General features: G+C 39.1%; 1 protein-coding gene across 1 annotated transcript in view; it reads left to right on the top strand.

The window, feature by feature from the left end:
* TPPP (tubulin polymerization promoting protein) overlaps positions 1 to 23,084 on the top strand; it is a 35,244-nt gene that overhangs the window by 5,905 nt on the left and 6,255 nt on the right. The window contains exon 2 of the mRNA XM_080609874.1: positions 21,206 to 21,359. Coding sequence (XP_080466000.1) covers positions 21,206 to 21,359 — 154 coding nt within the window. The remainder of the gene's footprint in view (positions 1 to 21,205; positions 21,360 to 23,084) is intronic.

Below are 23,084 nucleotides of genomic sequence, written 5' to 3'. Positions count from 1 at the left end.
GACAGTGAGACACAACAGCATCAGAACTTCAGAGGTTTTGTATTAAGGAAAGCAGAATACCCAAGAAGAATAGATATTAATGATCTCTGACCAGCATTCCGGCATGTTGCCTTAGGAACTTAAATTTCTTTGTTTACGGGGGTCAACAACTGCTCTGGGAAATTTGATATGTTAGCTATGCCATACGCATACTCCACTTGTTGTATGTAGTTAATATGGTAATAGTAATAGCTCTGATATAAATACTTCTGATCTTATTTTAGAAGTGTTACCACTCAGCACTGCAAGAATATGGTTTAAGCACTGCCATAAAACTGCTAATTCTATGACATTATTAGATAGAAAAATAAAAATATTTCTGTTTACACTGGCATGTTACTATGGTTGCAGGCAGGCTTGGGTGACGTCATGCCTTGGATCCATTGTGAGCATTTATTTAGGTAGTTGTCTCCATGGAAACATTTGTTTGTTTTGATGTTACTATGTGTTAAATTTTAAACAAATTTTTGTGGTTCTATACTGGATTGTTATTGAGGACTAGTTAATCTACAGAAGCTTTGTAAATATACCTTACTCCCTGCCCTCTAAAATATTTTTGGTAAAAGATCAAGTGAAAGCATAATTGTCCTCTCAAATTCCAGTAATAGTTTCTTATGTTGCTTTGACATGTTTTCTTGTTGCTGAGGAAGCCATGTGTTCTAAAGGCCAGAAACTCTCCTCCATCTTTCTGAGAAAGGAAGGTTTTGTTCCCATGGAGAATCTTCACAACACACTTTATTGTGCCCTGACTTTTGAGCAGTCCCACCCATACTCTATCCTTAGTATATCTTGCACAGTCAGCTGTTTAGCCTAGTTCCCACAGTTAAGATCAGTCAGGTCTCTACAGGAGTGCTTCCACCTGAGATCAACTGGATTTTAATTCAGCAGTAGTTCACCAAGACTGTGAAAGAATTAAAATGGATAATGTTTGCTCTAAGCAGCTGGCAGGATAACTCTTGGCAAGAATGAGTACATGCTTTCCGCATTTGTCAAGTATAATTGTTGCTTTTTCTTTGTATTGAACAATTAGATACTTCTTGTTTTCTTAATATGTTTGAAAGGAGTAGTACTTTGACACCTGCATTCATTCAAAACAAGTATCTCTCCATTAGGTTTCTCTTTAATTTGTTTTATATGTAAATGGATATGAAATGGTCTTTATATGAATGAAGCACATAGTAGTTTTAAGTTGTGTTTTACTCCTCTACTGGAGAGATTCTTTTAATAGTGGCATAGAATCTGATTTGTGTAATCCTACTTTTTGCGTGAAGTAGAGATAACAGTTAACTTGTGTACTTTAATATGTCTGCATCAGGAAGCGAATTTTAAGTGGATATAGAATGATATGCAGAGCATAATCTGTGCTAATAAATCCCTCCCAGGAAAACTGTGAAGTAGTAGTGCAGTTACAGGTAAAACTCCAGGTAAGTTACAACAGAAAGTGTTGTTTACCACAGTTTCTGTATGTTAATTGAAATTAAGATCCAGTTTCATTTCTTGCCTGAGAATGCCAAATTTAATGTTGCCTTTTGCACTTTATTCTTGAAAAGCTTTTTATCTAAAAAACCAAAAACAACTCTTCTCCCCCTTCTACCAAGAGGCATAAATTCTGGAAGTAAACGGTGATCACTTACGAGAAGATGGATGTAGATTCACTTTCAGATACGCAGGCTTGTTTTGTGCATGTAGTGTGTAAGTCCTGTACCCATAATGATGAATGCTTATTATGATTTTAAAAAAATGCCTTTTTTTTCTGTCAGTAGACATCACAGTAGACACAAAGCCTACAAATGCAGTAGTGGGTGATTCATTGCTCAGCTGATACGGAATGCTGCATGATACTATATACAGTACTATAGAACACTACTATAGAGCACTAGAAGTAGACCTCTGGTATGAGATCTTGTCTTGTGCCTTTTCTTTTTTTTTTTTTTTTTTTTTTAGTCAGCCTAATTTCATCAGATTTTACCATCATTAAAAATTGCCTTATTTTAATTTATAACAGCATCTATGTGAAATCTATGTTAGTTTTACTGATTAGGAAGCAAGTATTTTCTAGACTGTGACACAGCAAAGTAGACTTTGTCTCTCAGTTTTCATGGATTGAAGTAGAAGTTGGTTAAGATATAAAGGATCCAGGTCCTGTCTACAGGATGCTCTTGCCTCTCTTTGGAGGTCAGGGCAGTGGTGGCCTCTCTTGTGGAATATGTGCTGTGGTCAAGGCCCTGAGGCTCCAGATTTTAAAGGGGAGGATGAAGATGACACTGGCGTGGTATTTGTGGAAAACCCAAGCTACACAAGGTGAGGAAGAGACAACAGCTGGAGACCAAGTGGACAGAGACTGTCAAGCTGGAGAAGGCTGAAAGTTTGTGACTTCTGGCAACAAGGAGCCATGATATGTTCCACCTACAGAGGGGCTTTGGACTATACAATTTCTATAACTTAGTGGATTCTGAAGAGGCAGCAAGGCAATCAGTATGCAAGAATTTTGGCTGCAGGAGACAGCAAGCTGCACATGCATAATGATCTTTATCTCTTCCTGTCCATTGTGTCCTGCCTACACGTTGCCCTTGCTCTGACCTGATGGCACTGCTCCCAGCATACATTAGGCCTTAGCACAAGCTGTGTGTTAGCCAAAATCTGAGCAACAGTTGAGTGAACAGTCACAGGCTCAATCCTTGATCACTGAAAGATCATGTCTTTTGTCATCCAGAGTATCTGATGTGCTGTTACACTTCCCTGTCACTGTCACCATATTCTGGCCACAGTGCTGTAGCAGGTGTCAGGAGCAATGGGTACCAGTCACAGATAGTTACTGGAGATTCCTCTTGTGAATGATCCAGGCATATATCTTTTGTTCCCACCATATGTCTCAGGAGTTTCGTTGTTTAGCAGGTGCGGGATCTGGGATTGTTGTAGATGGACTGCAAAGATTTGTCGAGCTTTCTAAGATTGACTTGTTCCTTGTCTTCCTCATGGGTACCAATAGTAGTGCTCCAAAGGTAACCTGGAGCATATCAAGAGAGACTTCAGAAATCTGAGAATCAGAGCGAAGCACATTGAGCTCTGGTCGCAATCCCAGGCCTTGGTACTCATTAGTGCCATTAACCAAGCTAAAATGACTGGAAGTGATCCATGAGATTTCTGAACTGAATTAAAAAAAAAAAAAATCTTTTGTGTATGGTGAATGATTTAAGGAGATACTCTGGACTTGTTATTCGCAATCAAATAGAAGAACTGGTTAAAGATGTAAAAGTTGAGACAGCCTTGGCTGCAGCAACCAGGTGACTGTAAAGTTGTAAGATTTTGAGAGAAGTGAGCAAGATGAATAACAGAATTACAAACTTGGCCTCCAGAAGGGAAGATCTCTGCCTGTTCAGTTTCCCACCAGAAACTGCCCTGGATGGCAGAGGGGCCCAGGAGAGCTGCTTAATCTTTAGGACAGCTTCCTATGAGCACAAGAATGGTCCATTCCCAAGTGCAGGAAGTTAAGCAAGCCTGGCAAGAGGGCACCAATGGATGAGCATGGAGCTTCTGACTGAGCTCAGACACGAAAAAGGAGTACACAGGAGGTGGAAGCAGGGAGAGACTATGTGAGAGGAATATAGCCCATGTATGAAGGAACAGAGTGAGGAAAGTCAAAGTTCAGCTGGAGTTGAAACTAACAAGGGGAGTAAAGGAGCAAAAGTGTGAGCCAGCTGCTCGGTGTGGCAGGCAATCTAGTGACAAGTAGAAAAGGCAGAGATACGCAGCACCTTCTTTTGCCTCCATTTGCAACCAGTAGGGTGTGCCTTCAGGATTCCCAGGTCCCTGACTCTGCTAGTGGAGCCTGTGGGTTTGAAGCAGTACCCACAGTAAAGAAAGATAAAGAATCACTTGAACTGGTTAGATGTAGAGGAGTCCATGTGTTAGGTAATGGTTGCCACATCCTACCTCGTTTGATCCCATAGGTGCTAAACGACATAATACCTACAGCAGAAAGGGAAGGTTTCTGTACTATCTGAACATTCGTAATTCAGAGGAAAACTTTACTGCAGTGTTTTGCATCAAGCAAGTAAGTTTCTGCTTAAGCTGTGGAACAACTTTAAATCAAACCTAAATCTTTCTCAGTGGTGAAAAGCAGTGGAAAATATCTTCAGGTGAGCTGTTTCAGTGGAGACAAGAATTCATTGTAAAAAACATCTCACTTCATGTCTGTTTAGAATGTATGATATTCCTGAAGTCTAGTAGTTTTTCTTGCTGTGTTTAGCTCCCCATAATGGGTTTTGGAGATCCTTTTTGGGAATGGTGCCATGTTCTTTGCAAAGCTGCATGGCTAGTGAGAGCTTGCCACAAACTATGCTACCTGCAGAAATGGATGCAATGTAGCTACAGCTGTGTGGTGCTGCACTGATCTGGTTGCCATGGGCAGGGCCACCTTCCGCTAAACCAGGTTGCTCATAGCCTCATCCAACCTGGCCTTGAACACTTCCAAGGATGGGGAAGCCACAGATTCTCTGGACAGCCTGTGCCAGGGCCTCACCACCCTCACAGGGAAGAACTTCTTCCTCACATCTCATCTAAATGTCCCCTCTTCCAGTTTAAAGCCATTTCCCCTTGTCCTGTCACTACATGTCCTTGTAAAAAGTCTCTCTCTGTATTGTAGGCCCCCTTTAGATACTGGAAGACTGTTGTAAGGCCTCCTCAGAGCCTTCTCTTCTCCAAGCTGAACAAGCCCAGCTCTCAGCCTGCCTTCATATGAGAGGTTCTCCAGCCCTTGGAGCATCTTTGTGGCTCTCCTGTGGACATGCTCAAGCAGGTCCCTCTTGTGTGAGGGCCCAGAGCCCCAAAGGAAGAGCCTGACCTAAGCAGCACTGAATTGTTTTCCTTCTTTTTTTCCCTTGACTTTATTCTGGAAGGAAGAGCCCCGAAAGTTTGGGGAACCTTTTAGTCTTACACTGTTACCCTTTTTTCACAATTGTGGTGCAAGCTTCATAGGATACTTAGGCAAAAAGTTTTCTAGAGTGCTCCTTCAGCAGACAGAAAAGTACAAGACTCTAAAAGAAAGGATAAACCACCATCATCTGGTGAAAAGGAGTCTGTGCTGTAGATCTGTTCATCTGTTTGTCTCTGCTGATATAGCAGAGCATTGTACGGCCTAGTGCCATTTGTGATCATGGGCACCAGCAGCTGCAGAACAGTGGTGATCTTTGACACCAGGCTGTGACTCTCATGACATATGACAGCACTTGCTTCATTGCCCAGATGTCTTGGGTCTTTATTCTATGTCGCTTAGTTGCAAATTTTGTTTAAAAATGAAAGTAAGCTAATGAGAGGAGCAGTTGTACTCATTGTCATTGTAAAAGACAATTTAGACAAAAAAGATAGCTTTTACATAATCAGAAAAGTGTGTGCAAGGGTAAGTTGTTTTTCTTTCAGTTAACAGCAGATATACAGTGATACTGTAACATGATTGTAGTTCATTACACCATAACTGAAAAATAAGAATGAGAAAACAAGATAGGTTTGTGTTTATTGTTTGGAATCTAACTCAGTTATACAAGATCTCCAGACATACTCATTGTAATTCCTAGTGAAGTATCAATTAAGCCTGAATTTATCTGCCTCATAATATTTAAGGTGTTTGTTACTCATTGTGGAGTGGTGATTGTTGAGCTTCTGAATGGAACTGATCATGCTGAGAATGGAGAGTTTATCCGTCCCAGAGCAGTGTGGGTGAAATACAAGAGGCTACTGATGAGAAAATCGTAGAGGAGAAGGGGGACAGCTCTTACTCATCATCACATGCAGTCTATATTTCACAAAAAGGTGTTGTGTTTTCACTTCTGCAAGAATGAGGCTCTGTGATATGGGATAGATGAAAAGCAATGACTGCACTGTTTGCCATCCTGTCAAGTCGCTTCACCATGTAGAGTGGCTACTACTGCTGCATGCAAATCTGAGAGTAATGACTGTAATCTGATTAAACATTTTTTGTTTCCAGTAAATCCTGGGACTGATATAAAATGAACAGTGAAGAGTATTTAGTGTAGTATTACCTTGAGAGGACCAATATATTTACCATTTGTTAGCAGCTCATCCTATTAAGACAGCACAACTAGCATGATTGGTTTTCCAAGCTTTTGTAGTAAAAATAAATAAAAATTATTTTCTTTTACAGAAAAGCTGGAACTGTGGTTTAGTTTTCCAGGGAGGTTGCTTTTCTTTCATTATTTCACCTCAGATGAGAGCAATAGGAGAGCTTTATATTATGCTGAAGTGGATGGCATAGCTGGAAAAGCTGTTGGACTGAAATGCACAGAACTAACTTGGTCACTTTTTTCAAGACAACAGACTGACCTATTGGGTCTTCTCTAGCCAGATGAAGAAAGTTATAGAAAGGGTACTCAGCAGACATTTAAAGAAGCTGTTCGGTTTTCATCCTGAGATGAACTGTGCTTGCTGATGTAGTTGTCCGATTTTGAGTTTAATTTGCGAATCTAGCTGATTGCAACTTCCATCAACATTGGCCGTTTTTAACAGTTTGTCTAATTTAGTCCTGTGTTCTGTGACCAGCAATACAGTGTCTCATGCATGCCTGGGAGATTGTTCCTTTTATTCCCCTTTTAGATGCTACACAGGGTCGCCCAGTCTTTGGCTACCTGAAGTTATAGTTCTGTGTCTTCAAGTACTAATCTGTGAAAGGTGTAGTTGAGGTGGACAGTGAAGTGACAGTCACCTGAGGTAAATAGTGAAGGTACATAACAGCTATCAAGGCTTAATGGTTGCCCATAAAGAGCTGGATTTCTGTAATGTTAGGGACACTGACTTGATGTTATCTACCATGACAGTTGACATTTTTGGAAGTGTTTCAACTCCATTTGTCAAGGCCTTGAGACAAAGAAGATGAAAAGATGTACTTTCTGGAGACAGTTATCCAGCTTATGCCAAGTGTTGATTAGATTCATGTATGTGCTTGCTGCAAGTGTAATCTCTTAATCATGGAAGAAGCCACTTGCTGAACAGCACAACTTCTTCAGCATACGTGATGATACAGTAGTTAAGTATTGACTAACCTCTTAACAGTGTTGTTAATTGTCATATGCTGGGGTTTTTTTAAAAAATAAGCTCTTAAAGTGTGCCTGATTTGCATGTATTAGGAAGAATTTGGCCAACATTTCTGCTTGTCATCTTTGGTTAGTTCTACTTGAAAATCTCTGAGGCTCTTGGGAGCTTTGAAGAATGAAAGGATTTGCCTTCTGATGCCTCCAAGTGGTGGACACCCTGCTTCTGCTGCAGGGTAGAAAGGCACAAAGGCATTTTTTTGTAGTTGTGGTCTCATAGAGCTGCTTTGACCTGTGTAGGTGTAGGATAAGGTGTTTAGCAGTGCAGAAAGCTTGCTTTGCCTTGTGTTCTACCTTATCAGACTGTTTAGTAATTGAGGCAAAGTAGAGCATTGGCCTGAACTAGTTGCTGTTGAGCTCCTCCTGGTTTTGCTATTCTTATTGTGAGAAGTTAACTATAAATACATGCATCAAGTACTTAAGCTAGTTTTAAATTAACTACATGTATCAACATACCTAATATAGAGGTTTTGTGGTTAGAAATGGACAGCATGTAACCCTGCAATGATGTATGTTGCTTGTTAAGGGGGTTTCCACAGTAGACCTGCACAGGATGGTATCTGCTATACAGCACATGGAGCTTAACAGTGTATATGTACATGACATTGTCTTAATCTATTGTTTTTATGTCATTTTATTTTTCTGCAAGAGACATAGCTTTACAGGCTATGAGGATATATTTGACTTTCTTATGAACAACAGTCTACTCTGTGGACAGCGGTAGTGGAGTATGAGACACTAGCTGTTTAATTAGCTCCCATGGAAATTTTTCAGCATTCCTCATTCAGAAGATTCTATATTTCAATCAAATGGGTATATAAGAATATAGTAGGTAAGACAGTCTTCTGACATATGCGCTGGAGTAAAAGCACAGAATTCTAATACTAATTGCAGCATTAACTGGCCACAATTTAGAAAACTTACCCTCCTATACCAAACATTGTGGGAATTAATATTGCTACATTGAATATTCTTCTTGCACCAAAATAACGTACTGTCAGCAAATGACAGTTTGGAGCAATACTTGACTTTCTTGTTTTAGCTGCTAAAATCAGAGGCTTTGAAAAAAACGTAAGCTTTAACACTTAAGTTATTCAGGAAAAAAAAAAGATGGGAAGCCTTATTTTCTAAATGTAAGTAACTAAGAGCTGCTAATATTGCTAATTGTAATAATTCCTGTTTGGAAATGAAACAGAAAGTGCCCTTTGTACAAAGCAGAATTCAAGAGGGCAGCAGTTTGTATTCAAAAGTTAGAGTTGTGACCTGACAAAGAAAGAGATGTATCAAAAGGGAGTTTGTATTCCTCTTCAAGAAGTGTTTTTCAAAGGAAAAGCTTCTATGGTATTTTGTGCTTATTAAATGCTATTAACTATTTAGTGATATTTGATCACAGCAACGTTGTTCAACTGGACTAATCTAACAGCAGCTTTAATTTCATCCTGGCAGGCGGGGGGGTCCTGTGCCTTGATAGATTTTGCAGCAGATGTAAGATACAGGCTAAATTTGGCAAAAAATTCTCCTAATAGTTCAGTAATTCTAGCTGCTTCTTTGGTTCAGTCACTGAAGTTATGTTAGACATCTCCAAAATTGTTGGAATCTTTCCCAGCGTTGGTTTGATACCTTCCTTCAGTAGCTGTTCATCTAAACAAGTCACAGATTTCCAAAAGAATGTACACTTGTTCTTTCATAGTCTCCTCTCTGCTTTCACTATTCATTCCAACATCTTGGAGGCTTCCCAATTGTTCCTTGTCATTTTGGTTTGTGGTGATGATGATGATGTCCACAAGATAGAAAACTATGTTGGTAAACCTCCTTTTATTGTAAACTTTTGGATATTCTAAATGCAGCTCATGCTCTGAATTGAGAGAATGTCTTTTTTGGTGTTAACTGTCATAATTTGCTGCATTTCTTCTTGATTGGTTTCAGATGCACGTGAGTCAGCACTGTAAAGACAAACCTTTAATCCAGGGAGGGGGAGCAGCACATTTTTGTGAATGTTAGAGTTTTAGCAGAGATATAAATTTCCCATACAAGGAACACACATAGCATGGAAGATTGGAGACCGACTTTCCTGTGACCATCCAATTTTCTCTTTCATATATGAAGGCTGTCTTCCAGAAAGGGAGGCGTGTGCAGTTTCTTCTTTATTTAGGTTATACATCTTATTTATTTGAAAGAGAAATCGTGATATTTCTGCTGTTGTGTAGCTGCAGTCTGGAGCCTCATTTCTTGAAGGCTGTGATTTGGTCCTTGGCTGTTGATTATGACAAACTCATGTCTTGTGGGTTTCTCTGCATGTGACTTCCAGATACGGACTGCCATTGTAGTTAGTTTTTCTTCTTTCACTTGGCATTTCATTCTTAATTTCACACCTTGCTGTCTCCCTCCATGGTAAGTCCCATAGACTGAGCTTGTGCTCCTAAGTTAACCCCAGCTGTCTATTTTTAATGCTGCCACCTTCTCATATTGCCAGCAGAAAATTTTAAGATATACATACATTTGTGTTTTCTCCCTGTCTTCAGGATCACTAAAACAGCCCCTCCCACATACACATGCTTTTTTACTTACCTGAATATATCTGACCTCTCAGGAGAGTTCACTGTCATTGAACTGTCACAGGGTTCAGAAATATCTTTCATGCCTATATGTGATTTGATATGGAAAAAACCCAACCTTGTGAAATACTTTGAAAAATGGAATTTTGCTGTTGTAAAACCATCTGATAATGATGTTTTCTTGTTGGGACAGTCTGATAAAAATGTGTTAGTTTTCAATTTGATGTTATTAAACTCTAAAGGAAAGCCCCATTTTGGATTGAATGAGACTGATGCTCTGGCTTTCATAGTCGCATTTTTGGAAGCAGTGAGCTGCTATCACAGTCCCAAAATACATCAATCCATGTCATTCAGTGTTCAAATTATATTTCAGAAATAGCTATAAAAAAATGCTTCTGATGTGTAGTATGAAGTACTATTATATTCTTCTCTCAAAAAAAAAAATCCCAAATCCAAACCAGTCTGCAACTGGAAATATTTACTTAGAGGGTAGGGGGAAATGTCCTGGAGCTGGAATGGAGCTGGGTTCCTCAGTTATCATTTAGTGCTTTCTAAATATCTTTGCCACAAAATATGAGTAAGCTTGCTGTATTTTGGCAGTACAGTCATTAGCAAACAGCTGCAGTGCCTGAATAATAGAGTGAATATGCTCTATATTCATTAATTAAAGGTTGCTTTTTCTATCCCTTTCCCTTCATTTTTCTTGTCTTCAGTCAGTGACTTTTTTCCTTTATATTGAGCAGTGTAACTTCTGTATTAGTGTAACTTCTGTATTAGGATGGGAGTTTTGTCAGAGACATCAGTGGAACAGTGTGTTCCAGACGTCTTTCCCTATAGGAACAAGTAACAAAATGTTCAAGTTGCACTTGCGATTTTACTTGAGCTCCCTAGTGTTTTAAAAACATGTCCTCACAATACACACCCTTTGCCTTGCCACCATCTTGCATTGTTGTTTTCGTGCTGTTCTGATGTGGATTGGCCCAACGTGAGTGAAATAGCCATTGTAGTAACTACAGATATTCTGCCTAGGAATTCAAAAACCTGAATAATATTAGACATAATAAAGATATGGAGCTAGGCTTTTTGCTGAAACATCACAAAATCCCAGGAGAAACAAGAAAGAAATTCAAGGAAAGTTTACACCACATAAAACTGGAGGGTTTTTTAATGTAATTTTGAGGAAAAACTGAGAGGAGAAAAACTTTTGGGTAAGGTGTTGCTAGAACAAAGCTTGGATCCTCACTGTTGTTGTGTAATAATGAGTTGGATTAAGTTATTATTCTGTTCCTTGTGCAGTGGTTCACTTTTAAGGTCCAGTTCAGTTCTTAATGAAAGCATAATTTAAGCTCTAATATCTTGAGATCTTACAATGCCAAGTCCTATTTAATAATACCATTGTTCTTTGACCTCTTGTAGTTGTGTTTTAATTTTGTCTCAATCATGCAAGATGTCGTATCAGATAATCATACAGTATTAGTCCTCCATGAGATACTGAGCTTTTCTGTTCTGAGTCTCGTTAGTAAAAACAGCACTGTCTTATGTAACTGTTTGATTTCTGTTGTAGAGATTTCATTTTTCCTTCCACATCCTATTCTTAACTGGTCTCAGGAAAAGAGGTAACTTGTCTTCCCTGAATATTAGCACAGTCAAAACATAGATACTGCATGGGGAGAGTAAGCTCTAAGGAAAGCACTGGCTATCAAAAGCCTGAGGGAACTGGGTGCTAGCAAGAAAGTTCATTGAGTTACATCTCCTCCATTTCTGAGTGTCCTGTATTTAGCTAATAGCTAATTTAGCTGATAATACTTAATAGTCTGAAAGCTGTCCTTCAGGATCTTTTTCTTCTCATACTTGCAAGCAATTTTGTAAGTTTCTATGGATTAACTGCTTGGGAACACTTTTGCTTAGAAGACATTTAGCTGTGCAGCATTGGCCTTGCCCACAGTCACAGCTTGTGACTGTACTTAAGCTTCCTTTCAACAACGTTTGTGTTGGAAATTGTTTCATTGTATGTAGACTGGTCTCCTTTTTAATCAGTTTTTTTTAATACTGCTGGGAAAAGTGACTCAAAATAAACCTAGCTGCTGGGTTGTGGTTTTGGGGTTTTTTCTAGGACGTGAATGGGATGTGCCAGCTCATATGGGATTGCTGGTGAGCTCTGGAAGGATGCTTTATCTGTGTTTCCTACTTTTCTTTCATTGGGTTACCAAGCAATGGGTTAATGCGCACTGCTTTAACTGGCAGAGAAAGTACAGGTGATGCCAGTTCCTTGCCATATACTCTCATCTGTAATGCCTTTGCCGTAAGCCTCTGCACTTCAACAGCAGAAAGAGCTTTTGAAATTGAGAAAATAGCTTCTTACCACTAGCTTGTGTAGTAAGCTCATCACAGGCTACAGAAGACTGACAGATGAAATGATTAGCTATTGAAAATCATTAGTAGATCTTCAGCTATCCTTAACTGCTTTCATTTATTGGTATAAGGCTAACTTAATGAGCACTATGACATCATCCTCTTGGATTTTCATGTTTTGGATGTGTTCAGCAGTGTCCCTGGCAGCTGTGAACTGTATTACATTGTTAGACTGTGGTTAACAGTTTCTGCTTCCTTCCCCTATGATATGTGTGTGTGCCCAGCCTCGTGCATATCGTTAAGATGACAAGAACCAAAGAGAACAGCAAATAAATTGAGCCCTCTGGAGAAATAACCAGCATATCTGCAGATGCCTGATTGTGAGGCACAGTCCTCTTGCTTCAGCACTAGTTTATCCCTTGCCAGTTGGGTCTAAGACCTGTCTGCAGGCTCTCTTTTTTTGCTATTACTTACATCTGTCTGTACTCTGACTAACTTCCCTACTGCTGTCACGCACCCCTGCTACACCACAACTTCCACACCAGTTGTGCTGACAAATAGTGCCAGTCATGCATGCACCCAAAAAGTAGATTTCTATGTTACTGAAAAACATGCTCTGTAAATTGCATGTCCCTTACTGGATTCTTCCACAGAAGTAGACAGCATTCTAAGGATAAAAATAATACACTTGTGATAAAATTACTAACCAAACCCCAAATAAGTGGATTCTGCTACTCTTACAAGCTAATTTCATCTCTTTCTTTAAGTCCTATATAATCATCAGGCCTACTTTCTGCTTGGACTTTTCCTCATAGTTTTTAAGTCCCATTAATCTCTTCAGCACTTTTAACTCATTCCGGGGTTTGCTTTCCTTTGGAAGCTTTTATCCACTACATGTTTTTGCCAAGTCATTTTCCTTCTCCAGTCCCCCTATTTATTCCCTTCCCAATACTGTTTCATCTGATAGGCTCATAACTTTTGCATTTGTCCTTTTTTTATTGTTGTTGTTTTTAACTTCAGATTTTATTTTAATGGAATGGAATTTTCACTCTGGGCAAAGCGTATAGGAAAGAAATACTGGAGAAATAAAATCAAGAGGAGAAAAAGGTTAACTTTAAATATAGAAGAGAGTTTTCATGAAAGATTCTTAAAATATTTAGGTTAAAATAAAGCCTGATAAAGGTATTGGCTGCTGGTGTAGTGAGCTGCTGATGTCCTCATGCTTTCATTAGAGGCTGTAGTGGCAGGACAAGGGGTAATGGTTTCAAACTTAAACAGAAGTTTAGATAAGAAATAAGGAAGAAGTTCTTTACTGTGAGGCTGGTGAGGAATGGGTTGCCCAAGGAAGCTGTGAATGCTCCATCCCTGGCAGTGTTCAAGGCCAGGTTGGACAGAGCCTTAGGGGCATGGTTTAGTGTCAGATGTCCCTGCCCATGGCAGGGAGGTTGGAACTAGATGATCTTAAGGTCCTTTCCAACCCTAACTAGTCTATGATTCTATGTTAAATACTTCAGTAGCTTGCAAGGTTCTAGCAGCCTGCTTACCCTACCTAGGGACCTAGCTTTACTTTGGGACTGTTTTTTGGCTGTGAAATGTGGAGGTGATGGCCAGTAAAAATGCTGAGCGGAAAAGAAACAAAGCAGAAAGTGAAAACTATAAAGCACAAGGGAAAAAAAGTAAACTACCAGCCCTGTGCCATAATTTGCTTCTTGGTTAAACAGATCAGTCTTGAACTTTGTGCTCGTAACATTGCAGCACCATTTTCTTCTTGGAAAAAAAGAGTGTCTCTGTTAGATGAGTGATGTATTTTGCAGAGACCAGTACAATCCTTTTTTCCTTCAAAGAATTTGTCTGTGGTGCCCTTTTACTGTCAATGTGTACAATACAAATACCACTAACCATTGCTATTAATGTACATTACGTCTGTAGACTTCATCAAGAAGATTTGGGGTGTTATCACAAGTAGCAAGAAAAGAATAATTTTCAGTTCTACTGAATGAACAGCAGTGAATGCTTTGGGAAATACCACAGTAATAATCCCAAAGTTCATGCTCTAAAGTGGTAAGTTAGAAAAATCTATTGTAAGAAAATCAGGGAGTTTCAGCTGTACTGAATTTTTAATATGGGAGATTGCTCTTGGAGAAAAGTGAAAAATTTTGAACAGTTAAGTAGGATTTATCTATTATTTCTCTTCAGTTAAAGATTAAAAAAAAAAAAAGAAACATGATTTAGAGAAAACACTTCCCATTTCACTTCTTTTGTCTGTTAAGATAATGCAGAAACAGCTAAAGTTCAAAATCTGGTCTGAATGCCATTAGGAAATATGATTTCGTTAGGTGTAAAAAGTCCAACTTACAGACTGTTCTCAATGTTCTTATGACACTTAAACTTATTGTGCCAGTAAGTCAGAAACTGTGACAAATAAGCCACACAGGCATAATGTTGCCAGTGCAATCCTTCATGCTGTCTCCTGAATGAATGAGACTGCCTTGGGAAGGGAATAAATATAGGGAGTACCCCAAATCCTGTTTGTTCTGATTTCCAAGATATGACGTGTTTGAATTTTACTTAACTGCTCAGTTGACTGAGGCACCCACATCCATGGTGAATTTAGACTAAATAAACTCTACAAACAAAACTCCTTGTACAAAAGTTTATGCAAAAACATTTATTGAGCTCCCACCTCTACTTATGCTATCTTCAGACCCTTGTCAGACTGTCTATACTCCTTATACCTTTCTGGATAGATGAGAATTCCCACAGCAAAAGAGTACTACTGGTTAGTGTATCCTGCTGTAATTCTCTCTGGTATGCTACTCAGAACACAAGTTTCTCAGAGTATTTTCACATTTTCTTTCCCTCTTCAATCTAAGAAAATTTAAAGGAAAGGTGACCTTTTGGGATGAGAGTATGGGGTGACTTTTGGTAGCTTGGAGATTAAGACAGAAAACTGTTTTGGAGACCTTACTATATTAACATTGAACTGTAATAGTCCTATGGAGATAAAGATTTCTAATATTGGTCAAAGATTTTGTGTGTTGGGTATGTGGAGTGTACAGCTTTGCTTTCATTTCAGCCTGAATTGTAGACAACTTAATACAAATAGTATTCAAGTCCAAATAACATAGTAGTATTAATTTGCAGCAGCACATTTTCACACTGCATTGTTCTGATCTTGTGAACACAGGGCACTGTTAATAGTAATATTTGCAAATTAAAACTGTGTCACTTGCTATTGCAATCTCTTCAGGCCTGTGTTTGATCTTTTATACTCTGTTCACTATGCTGGTGTCCAGGCTCAGAAATGAGGCTTTTACATATGTGAATTTGAGTTCCCAAGAGCAAACCAAGGAATTCAAGCTTTAGTTCAGAATCTTGCCATTCATACTGGTTACATGTGGAGAGACCCATCAAGGAAGCTCCCTTGATGGGAAGCAAAGCTTCCTAAATTCTTCTGAGTGTGTTCAGTTTGCTCAAATGGTATGCATAGATACAAGCAACTTTCATGGGTGTACCATGAATACATTGTTTCCTTCCCTTAACTATGGTACATTAGAGCAATTCTGTTTGTTGTAAGAAGCAGAGTTTAAAATAGAATGGCATGTAAGAATGTATCCTTCCTAAACACAAAGGTTTATTTGTGTCATAATAAAGTACAGGGCTTTAAGAATTTATATTATTAATGTCCTTCTTATGTATTCTTTTCATTGAGGTGGCCAATCATGTGACTTCTGTTTTTGTAAAAGTCTTCCCCCCACACCCCCTCTTCACATTATTGTTGCGCTCTTCCATTTTGTCTCATTTTCTGGTCAGATAGTTTTAATTTGCATTTCCAGGATCTGATTGTGTCATATTTCTGTAGCTCTTCATTAATATTTTTTTCTTTTTTCCTTCCCCTCCCCCCTTTTCTTTTTTGCTGTACACTATTTTATCTTCTTTCTAGGTCTCTGTTAACTCTCTGGAGTGCTAAACCTAAGAGGAGACTGTTAATAGTTGAGAGATCACCCTTGGCATACTTAATTGTAGACAAGTTGTTTGAACTTGTAACACTTGGAAAATGAAAGTTAATATATTTGTTTTGTTGTTCCCATGGAAACAAGATATTTATAATGAGCTCCTAAAAACAAGTTACAGATATACACAAGGAAGCTGATTCCTTGTAGCAATTGCTTAATAGAAAGAAACTGGTTTGCTTGGATGGTTTTTTGTTGCCTTTTTTTTATTTTTTTTTAGCTCGTTCTCTGAAAAGCTGGTGTAAGGAAGGGGCTTTGTGAATGGGAACAGAAATTTAAAAATGGTGGAAGTAAACTGAGGTTACAACTGCCTTGTGTGTCATGCAGCATTCTTAGTACTATCATTTTTCATACTTTGGGTTGGAAGGAACTTTAAGGTCATCTAGTTCACGCACACACACACAACACCCCCCTGCAAGGAGCAGGGACATCTTTCAACTAGATCAGGTTGCTCAGAGCCCCATCCAACCTGACCTTGAACACTGCCAGGGATGGGCTTCTACCACCTCTCTGGGTAACCTGTTCCAGTGTTTTACCACCCTTACCATAAATGATTTCTTCCTTATATCTAGTCTGAATCTACCCTCTTTTAGTTTAAAACCCTTACCACTTGTCCTATTGCTACAGTCCATACTAAAAGGCCTGTCACCATCTTTCTTATGAGGCCCTTTTAAGTACTGAAAGGCCACAATAAGATCATAGAATCATAGACTAGTTAGGGTTGGAAAGGACCTTAAGATCATCTAGTTCCAACCACCCTGCCACAAGCAGGGATACCTCACACTAAACCATGTCACCCAAGGCTCTGTCCAACCTGGACATGAACACAGCCAGGGACGGAGCATTCAGAACTTCCTTGGGCAACCCATTCCAGTGACTCGCCGCCCTTACAGTAAAGAACTTCTTCCTTATATCCAATCTAAACTTCCCATTTAAGTTTTAACCCATTACCCCTTGTCCTATCACTACAGTCCCTAGTGAAGAGTCCCTCTCCAGCATTCTTGTAGGCCCCTTCAGATACTGGAAGGCTGCTATGAGGTCTCCACTGAGCCTTCTCTTCTCCAGGCTGAACAGCCCCAACTTTCTCAGCCTGTCTTCATAGGGGAGGTGCTCCAGTCCCCTGATCATCTTCATGGCCCTCCTCTGGACTTGTTCCAACAGTTCCATGTCCTTTTTCTGTTGAGGACACCAGAACTGCACACAATACTCCAAGTGAGGTCTCACGAGAGCAGAGTAGAGGGGCAGGATCACCTCCTTCGACCTGCTGGTCACGCTCCTTTTGATGCAGCCCAGGATACAGTTGGCTTTCTGGGCTGTGAGTGCACACTGAAGCCGACTCATGTTCATTTTCTCATCAACCAACACCCCCAAGTCCTTCTCTGCAGGGCTGCTCTGAATCTCTTCTCTGCCCAACCTGTATTTGTGCCTGGGATTGCCCTGACCCAGGTGTAGGACCTTGCACTTGGCATGGTTAGACTTCGTAAGGTTGGCATCAGCCCACCTCACAAGCATGTCAAGGTCCCTCTGGATGGCATTCCTTCTCTCCAGTGCCCAGAGCCCTCTCTTCTGAAGGCTGAAGAAGCCCAACTCTCAGCCTTTCCTCGTAGGAGAGGTGTTCCATCTCTCTGATAATTTTTGTGACCCTCCTCTGGACCCACTCCAACAGATCTTTCCTGTGCTGAGGATTCCAGAGCTGGATGCAATTTTCCAGGTGGGGTCTCACCAGAGCAGAATAGAGGGGTAGAATTACTTCTTTAGGCTTGCTGGCCACATTTCTCTTGTTTCAGCCCAGAATATGATTAGCTTTCTGGGCTGCAAATGCATGCTGCTGGCTCATGTCCAATTTTTATTACACCAGTACCCCAAGTCATCCTCCACAGTGTGTTTTTGTGGACCTGGAGGGGGCCAGTCTGTGGCTGAGTGTGTAAATCAGGCTATGTAAGTTAGTAGAGAGACTTTGCTTCTGTCTTTTCTATGTATTCAGTCTGTTTTCTGCTCTGCATTCAAACCAAGACACTACAGATAGAAGAAAGGGTAGGAGCATGCTGACTTGCTAAGTAACAGTGATGACAGCAACTGCTCAGAGGTGTTTTGAACCTTCCTCTAGAGACAGGATGAGCTGTAGCATTGCTACTTTAGTAATTTAGATGCTATGGTACATGGCATACATGTACCGTACATGGCATACAAAAAGTACCAGAACATGTCGTAAGTTAATTAATTTAATCAAGATCTTGGGGGGGTTCCACAAGACTTCACATACTTTGCAACTGCAGAGTTTTTGAGTGAATTATTATGCTTTTCAAATGGGTTTGGTAATATTGTAATAGTTTGAGGGAGAGGGGGATGTTTCTGGAGTATAGAAAAATTAAAGCTGCTTTATTTAGAAAACCTGCGTTATAGTTCCAAAAATTCCTTTTTAAATGTCAGTCCAATTAATTTTTTTTGCTGGTAAAGATCTGCCATGATGCACATTTCTTTTTCTTTTGGGTCCAGCAGTGATACTACATGGATTGTATGTGTATCCAATTTGTGGTACGCTGGGGAAAACACTCATTTGCTTTCCTTCATTAGTGTGACAGGGAAAAGACCAAATGTGAGAGTTAAGAATGTCTGTGTCTTAGACCAAAAAGAGATGTTCTTTTTTCCTTTTGGCACCCTTATGCATGCATTTTTTTCCCTTTTAATTCGGGCGAGGGAGAGGGACAAACCAAAAAACATTCAAACCAAAATATTTTCCACGTGTTTGTAAATATAAAAGGAGTCAACATGAACTTCAACAGATTTTGCCAAAAGTGGTCGCTCCCTTTTCCATTGTGATGATCCTGACTAATAAACTGTAGCTATCCTGATTGGAGACTTCCAGGTAACAAATGTGCTACAGAAAATTGCATTTGAAAGATTTGTATCTTAGACTTGGCTGTGAGTCTCTAGTGAAAAAGGGCCTTAGTGCTGTGTCATGCTGAAGCTTTGCAGTGATTGCTAGTGCCATCTTTTTCTAAACGAGAGGCAAAACAAAATGAAGTCCTGACCTTTTGAGCTAGTTAAAAATTCTTGGACATATTTCATCAGAATAGGGATGTTAATCCCATTAATGAGAATCCTGGACAAATTCCAGGTAGTTACTTGCATTTTATTCCATGTGTCTTTTTGATAATGAAATACTGGATTATATTCTTCATTTCCACAATGTTCTTTTGCTAACTAATTCCATGGGATACTTCAGCATATGCTTCACCTAAAGCAGAAAGTAGTTGCAAAGAGCAAAGTTTGGTCAAAAAAGAAAAACCAAAACAAAACCACAGATAAAGTTTATTTCTGGCTAAAATAGGCAGTGTAAGGGATGTAGGGATTTGCTATATGTTGTGCTGTATTGGAGGAAATACAGGATACTAGGAATGAATGGTACGTAAAGGTTGTGTTAGTGATGAATTTTATTGTAAATAACAATTTTCTCCTTGTTTTGAAAGCCTGGGATAAAATCTCATTTTCTGTTTAATTGAACTAGGAGTAACTTCCTAACTATTGCTGTTTAAAACTGAGAAATCTCACTTCCTCATTTTATTAGTGGAGCTACTCTCCAGCTGGGGGCTTAGACCTCTTAACATGTCTGAGAAAAGATCAGAGATAAATCAGTGATAGATAAATGGCTGTTTGTGATGCTTGAATAAAAATTAGATTTCTATGGGTAATTTTTCTAGCCTGAGATTTCTGTTTCCAGTGCACCTTTTCCCTATCCTTGCATCTATCATTTATTTCTTTATAAACAGCTGTCACTGTTGAAAGGACTGGTCTGGGTTGTGTGTTGTTTTGTGTGGTTTGGTTTTGTTTGGGTTTGTTAATGTATTTATTTGGAGGGGGGTACATTATTTAAGATTACATCAGCATAAGTATCAGAATATTTTTTGAAATTTTTTCTATTTGATCTGTTAAATTTTAGCTTAAAATGCATGGCTAAATTTTGGCACGTAAATTCTTGTTCTAAAGATCAGAAAATCTGCAATTTAATAATACAGGAAAAGGTGTGTTTTGTGTGTGATATAATTCATAGAAATAAAAATTTTTCTTTTTAAAACTGTGAATAATTTCACTGATGCTGTAGCCTCATACCTGAATTTTAAAATGAGGAGCACTAGAAATAGTTTTATAATAGGGAAAATAACTGTGTACTCCACTGCATTATCTCCTGCCTAAACTGAATCTTTCAAAATTATAGAAAACAGACTTGCATTATTCTCCTTCTGGTTAAACACATCTCTGTAGTTAATGCTGAGTTTCTTATTAACTGAATCCTTTGGCCTGATGGATGTTAAAGATCTGCAGGAGTGACTGTATAAATACATGTTTGTAAGTGTGAATTTCCCACTCTATGGTCAGATTTTCCACTGAAAATCCCTATAGCAAAATCCTCTCCACTAAAGTAAACCTACACAATTAATTTATTAGTGTGGAAATATGGGCTATTAGTGAAAATAACAGCAAGTCTTCAGCTCTGAATTTCTGGGGGGGTATGTGAGTGTATTGGACTGCTGTATTGTGTTTTCCATGAATCTGTGAATGTTTTATGAAGTTGGTCATCTAAAGGAAAACAGATAAGTGAATTTAAATGCATCACTTTAAAAATCCTTATTCTTTAATGGAGGAATTTCAGATTTTGTAGATGCTTTTCAATAGTTTGCTTTACACAACAGCATTTTTCTTAATTTACTTGTGAATACATGAAAAGTGAATAATATGGCATTACCAGTTATTCAAAGAGGAATAAAAAAACCCAAAACAAAACTCACCCAAGATGCTTCAGTTTGTCTTTTACGCATCGAGGCTGTACAAGCGATCAACCAAATGAGACCATGAATTTGATTTGATGAGCTGCAGGCATTCTGACACAGGCCAGGTCCCTTTATTTCATCTTCATTTCTGAACATTGATCAAGGGAAATTTCTAAAGCACTATCCTACCGATGTACATGAAGAAAGTGATGTTCTTGGGATATGTTTTATGTGACACCATAAATGGGCTGCATGGGTCTTCCTGCGTTGCAACTGTGTTGCAGTTTTCTGTTGTTCATTGTGGTATTCCGCTATTCTTGGAATGCTTGTTGTGCTCTCTTGTGATTTGTTTTAATTTCTGTGTGTTTCTGTAGGGGAAAGTCTTCCAGAACTATCACTTTTGAGCAGTTCAAGGAAGCTCTTCAAGAACTCTCAAAGAAGCGTTTTAAGGACAAGAGTGATGAGGAAGCAGTTCAAGAAATATATAAACTAATTGAAGGAAAAGCCCCAATTATATCTGGAGTAACGGTATGTTACTGATCTAATGGATGCATTGTTCTAGCCATCCTTTGTTCTACTGCAGTGTTGTTGAATTCACCTGCTTGCATTTACTATCCACAAATTCAAGCAGCATGCCTCCATGGGCCTGAAGGCAACAACTGTACTAAGCTGACTGGGAGCAAAGATTATGCAACAGCTAAGTATTGCACTACTGTGTATTCTTCTGTGGCACTGTCATTGCTTCTGCTAGGAATTGTAGTACCACCTAGCAGCATGGTCGGGAAAATTCAAGGTGAGCTCGTGTGTGGTTAGAACGTAGAAATGCTCATCAAGAGCAATGTATCCAAATCAAAAAGTGTAGAAGGGAATTAAATTTAGAACTACATTAAACAGATATGTGAAAAGGCAAAAAGACTAAAGACATCCTAAGGTAGACTTAATACACCATGTGAATCCCAGAACACTGGCAGTCTGTGCATAATTACCATGTCTTTGGTTTTTCACTTGTTCCGAGTATATCAGAAATATAATGGGTTTTATTTTTCTTTTTTAAATATTGGCATTAAACTTTCTATGTGAAAAGGAAGCCATAAAGCCTAGTGTACATAAATTTGGTTACCCTTTTAAATGTCAAAGTTAGGCAAGCTTTTACCCTGTAGTTTATGCAATGCTAGAGTGTTTGACATCAACTTGAATAGTCCTGTCAGTTTAGTTCATCTACTTAAAATTTGTGATCCTCCTGAATTTTGGCAGTAGAGCTGTGAATAAAAATGTAATTGTAAATAATCTTTCCAGAAACTGGTTCCACACAAACGAACAGTGGAAATGTCAAATGGGGAGATTTCTTGAGTTGTACAATTTGTCAGATTTTTACAAGATTTTATTTTATTACTCCCGTACTCTATTTTGAAACAAGTGACAGAGACTACAATAACAAACCTTCCTTTTTGTCTTTCACTCATTATAGTGAGTTTGCATAACTTGTTCATCTAAGAAGCGATTTCCTGCTTGAATTGTGCACAATCTTCTGAGGCTCACTCTCGATTCTATTTTTTGGTATTTCAGCAGTCAGATATTGAAATAATCAGTGGCTGCTAATAAAGGAACAACATCTTTCTGCGTGGATGACAGGGTGATGAGAGAGCTTTGCAAATGCAGAATAGCATCATGTAGGTGCTTTAGAGGTATATAAGTGTGCCAGCAATAGGAGGAAGGGAATGGAGGAGGAATATGAGCCGGAAGTGTGAGGCTTGCCTGTACTCCTATTGTATGTGCAGTCCTGGGGAGAGTTGGAGAAGTGAAGAAATAACACGAGAGCAGGGGGATCACAATATTCTCTCCTGCTTGCTGGCAAAGTAAGGGGGAGGAGGCAGAGCTTAAAGGAAAGGAGATTCCTGGCTGAAGGGAGAACAAAAATTTTGTTTGTTTTATAATGCTAGTTTAGTTTCCAGGTGATAAAAATGACCGAAACAGTTGAATGTCAAAGGTATTAAAATAAATAAATACAGGGCCACTCTCGCCCCAGTATCCAGGGAATGCAAATATGAAATCTATATGCAAGCATTCTAATACCTTGTTTACTTGGGGAAGTCTGCCCTGGAAATCTTAAGTTGGACTGGTTAGAGTTATATGAAGCTTTTCTTAAAATGTTCTAGGATAACTCAGTCATGCCATGTAGTCTGTGCCTTGCTCTGTGTAGCACGGTTGTAGGCCATATAGATTTGGTTCAGGTTTCAGACAGAAAACTTCAGT

This window comes from Psittacula echo, assembly GCF_963264785.1.
Source record: "Psittacula echo genome assembly, chromosome: 2".
Taxonomy (NCBI): domain Eukaryota; kingdom Metazoa; phylum Chordata; class Aves; order Psittaciformes; family Psittacidae; genus Psittacula; species Psittacula echo.
The sequence above is the reverse complement of the archived record's forward strand: the minus strand, read 5'-3'. Positions and strand labels throughout refer to the sequence as shown.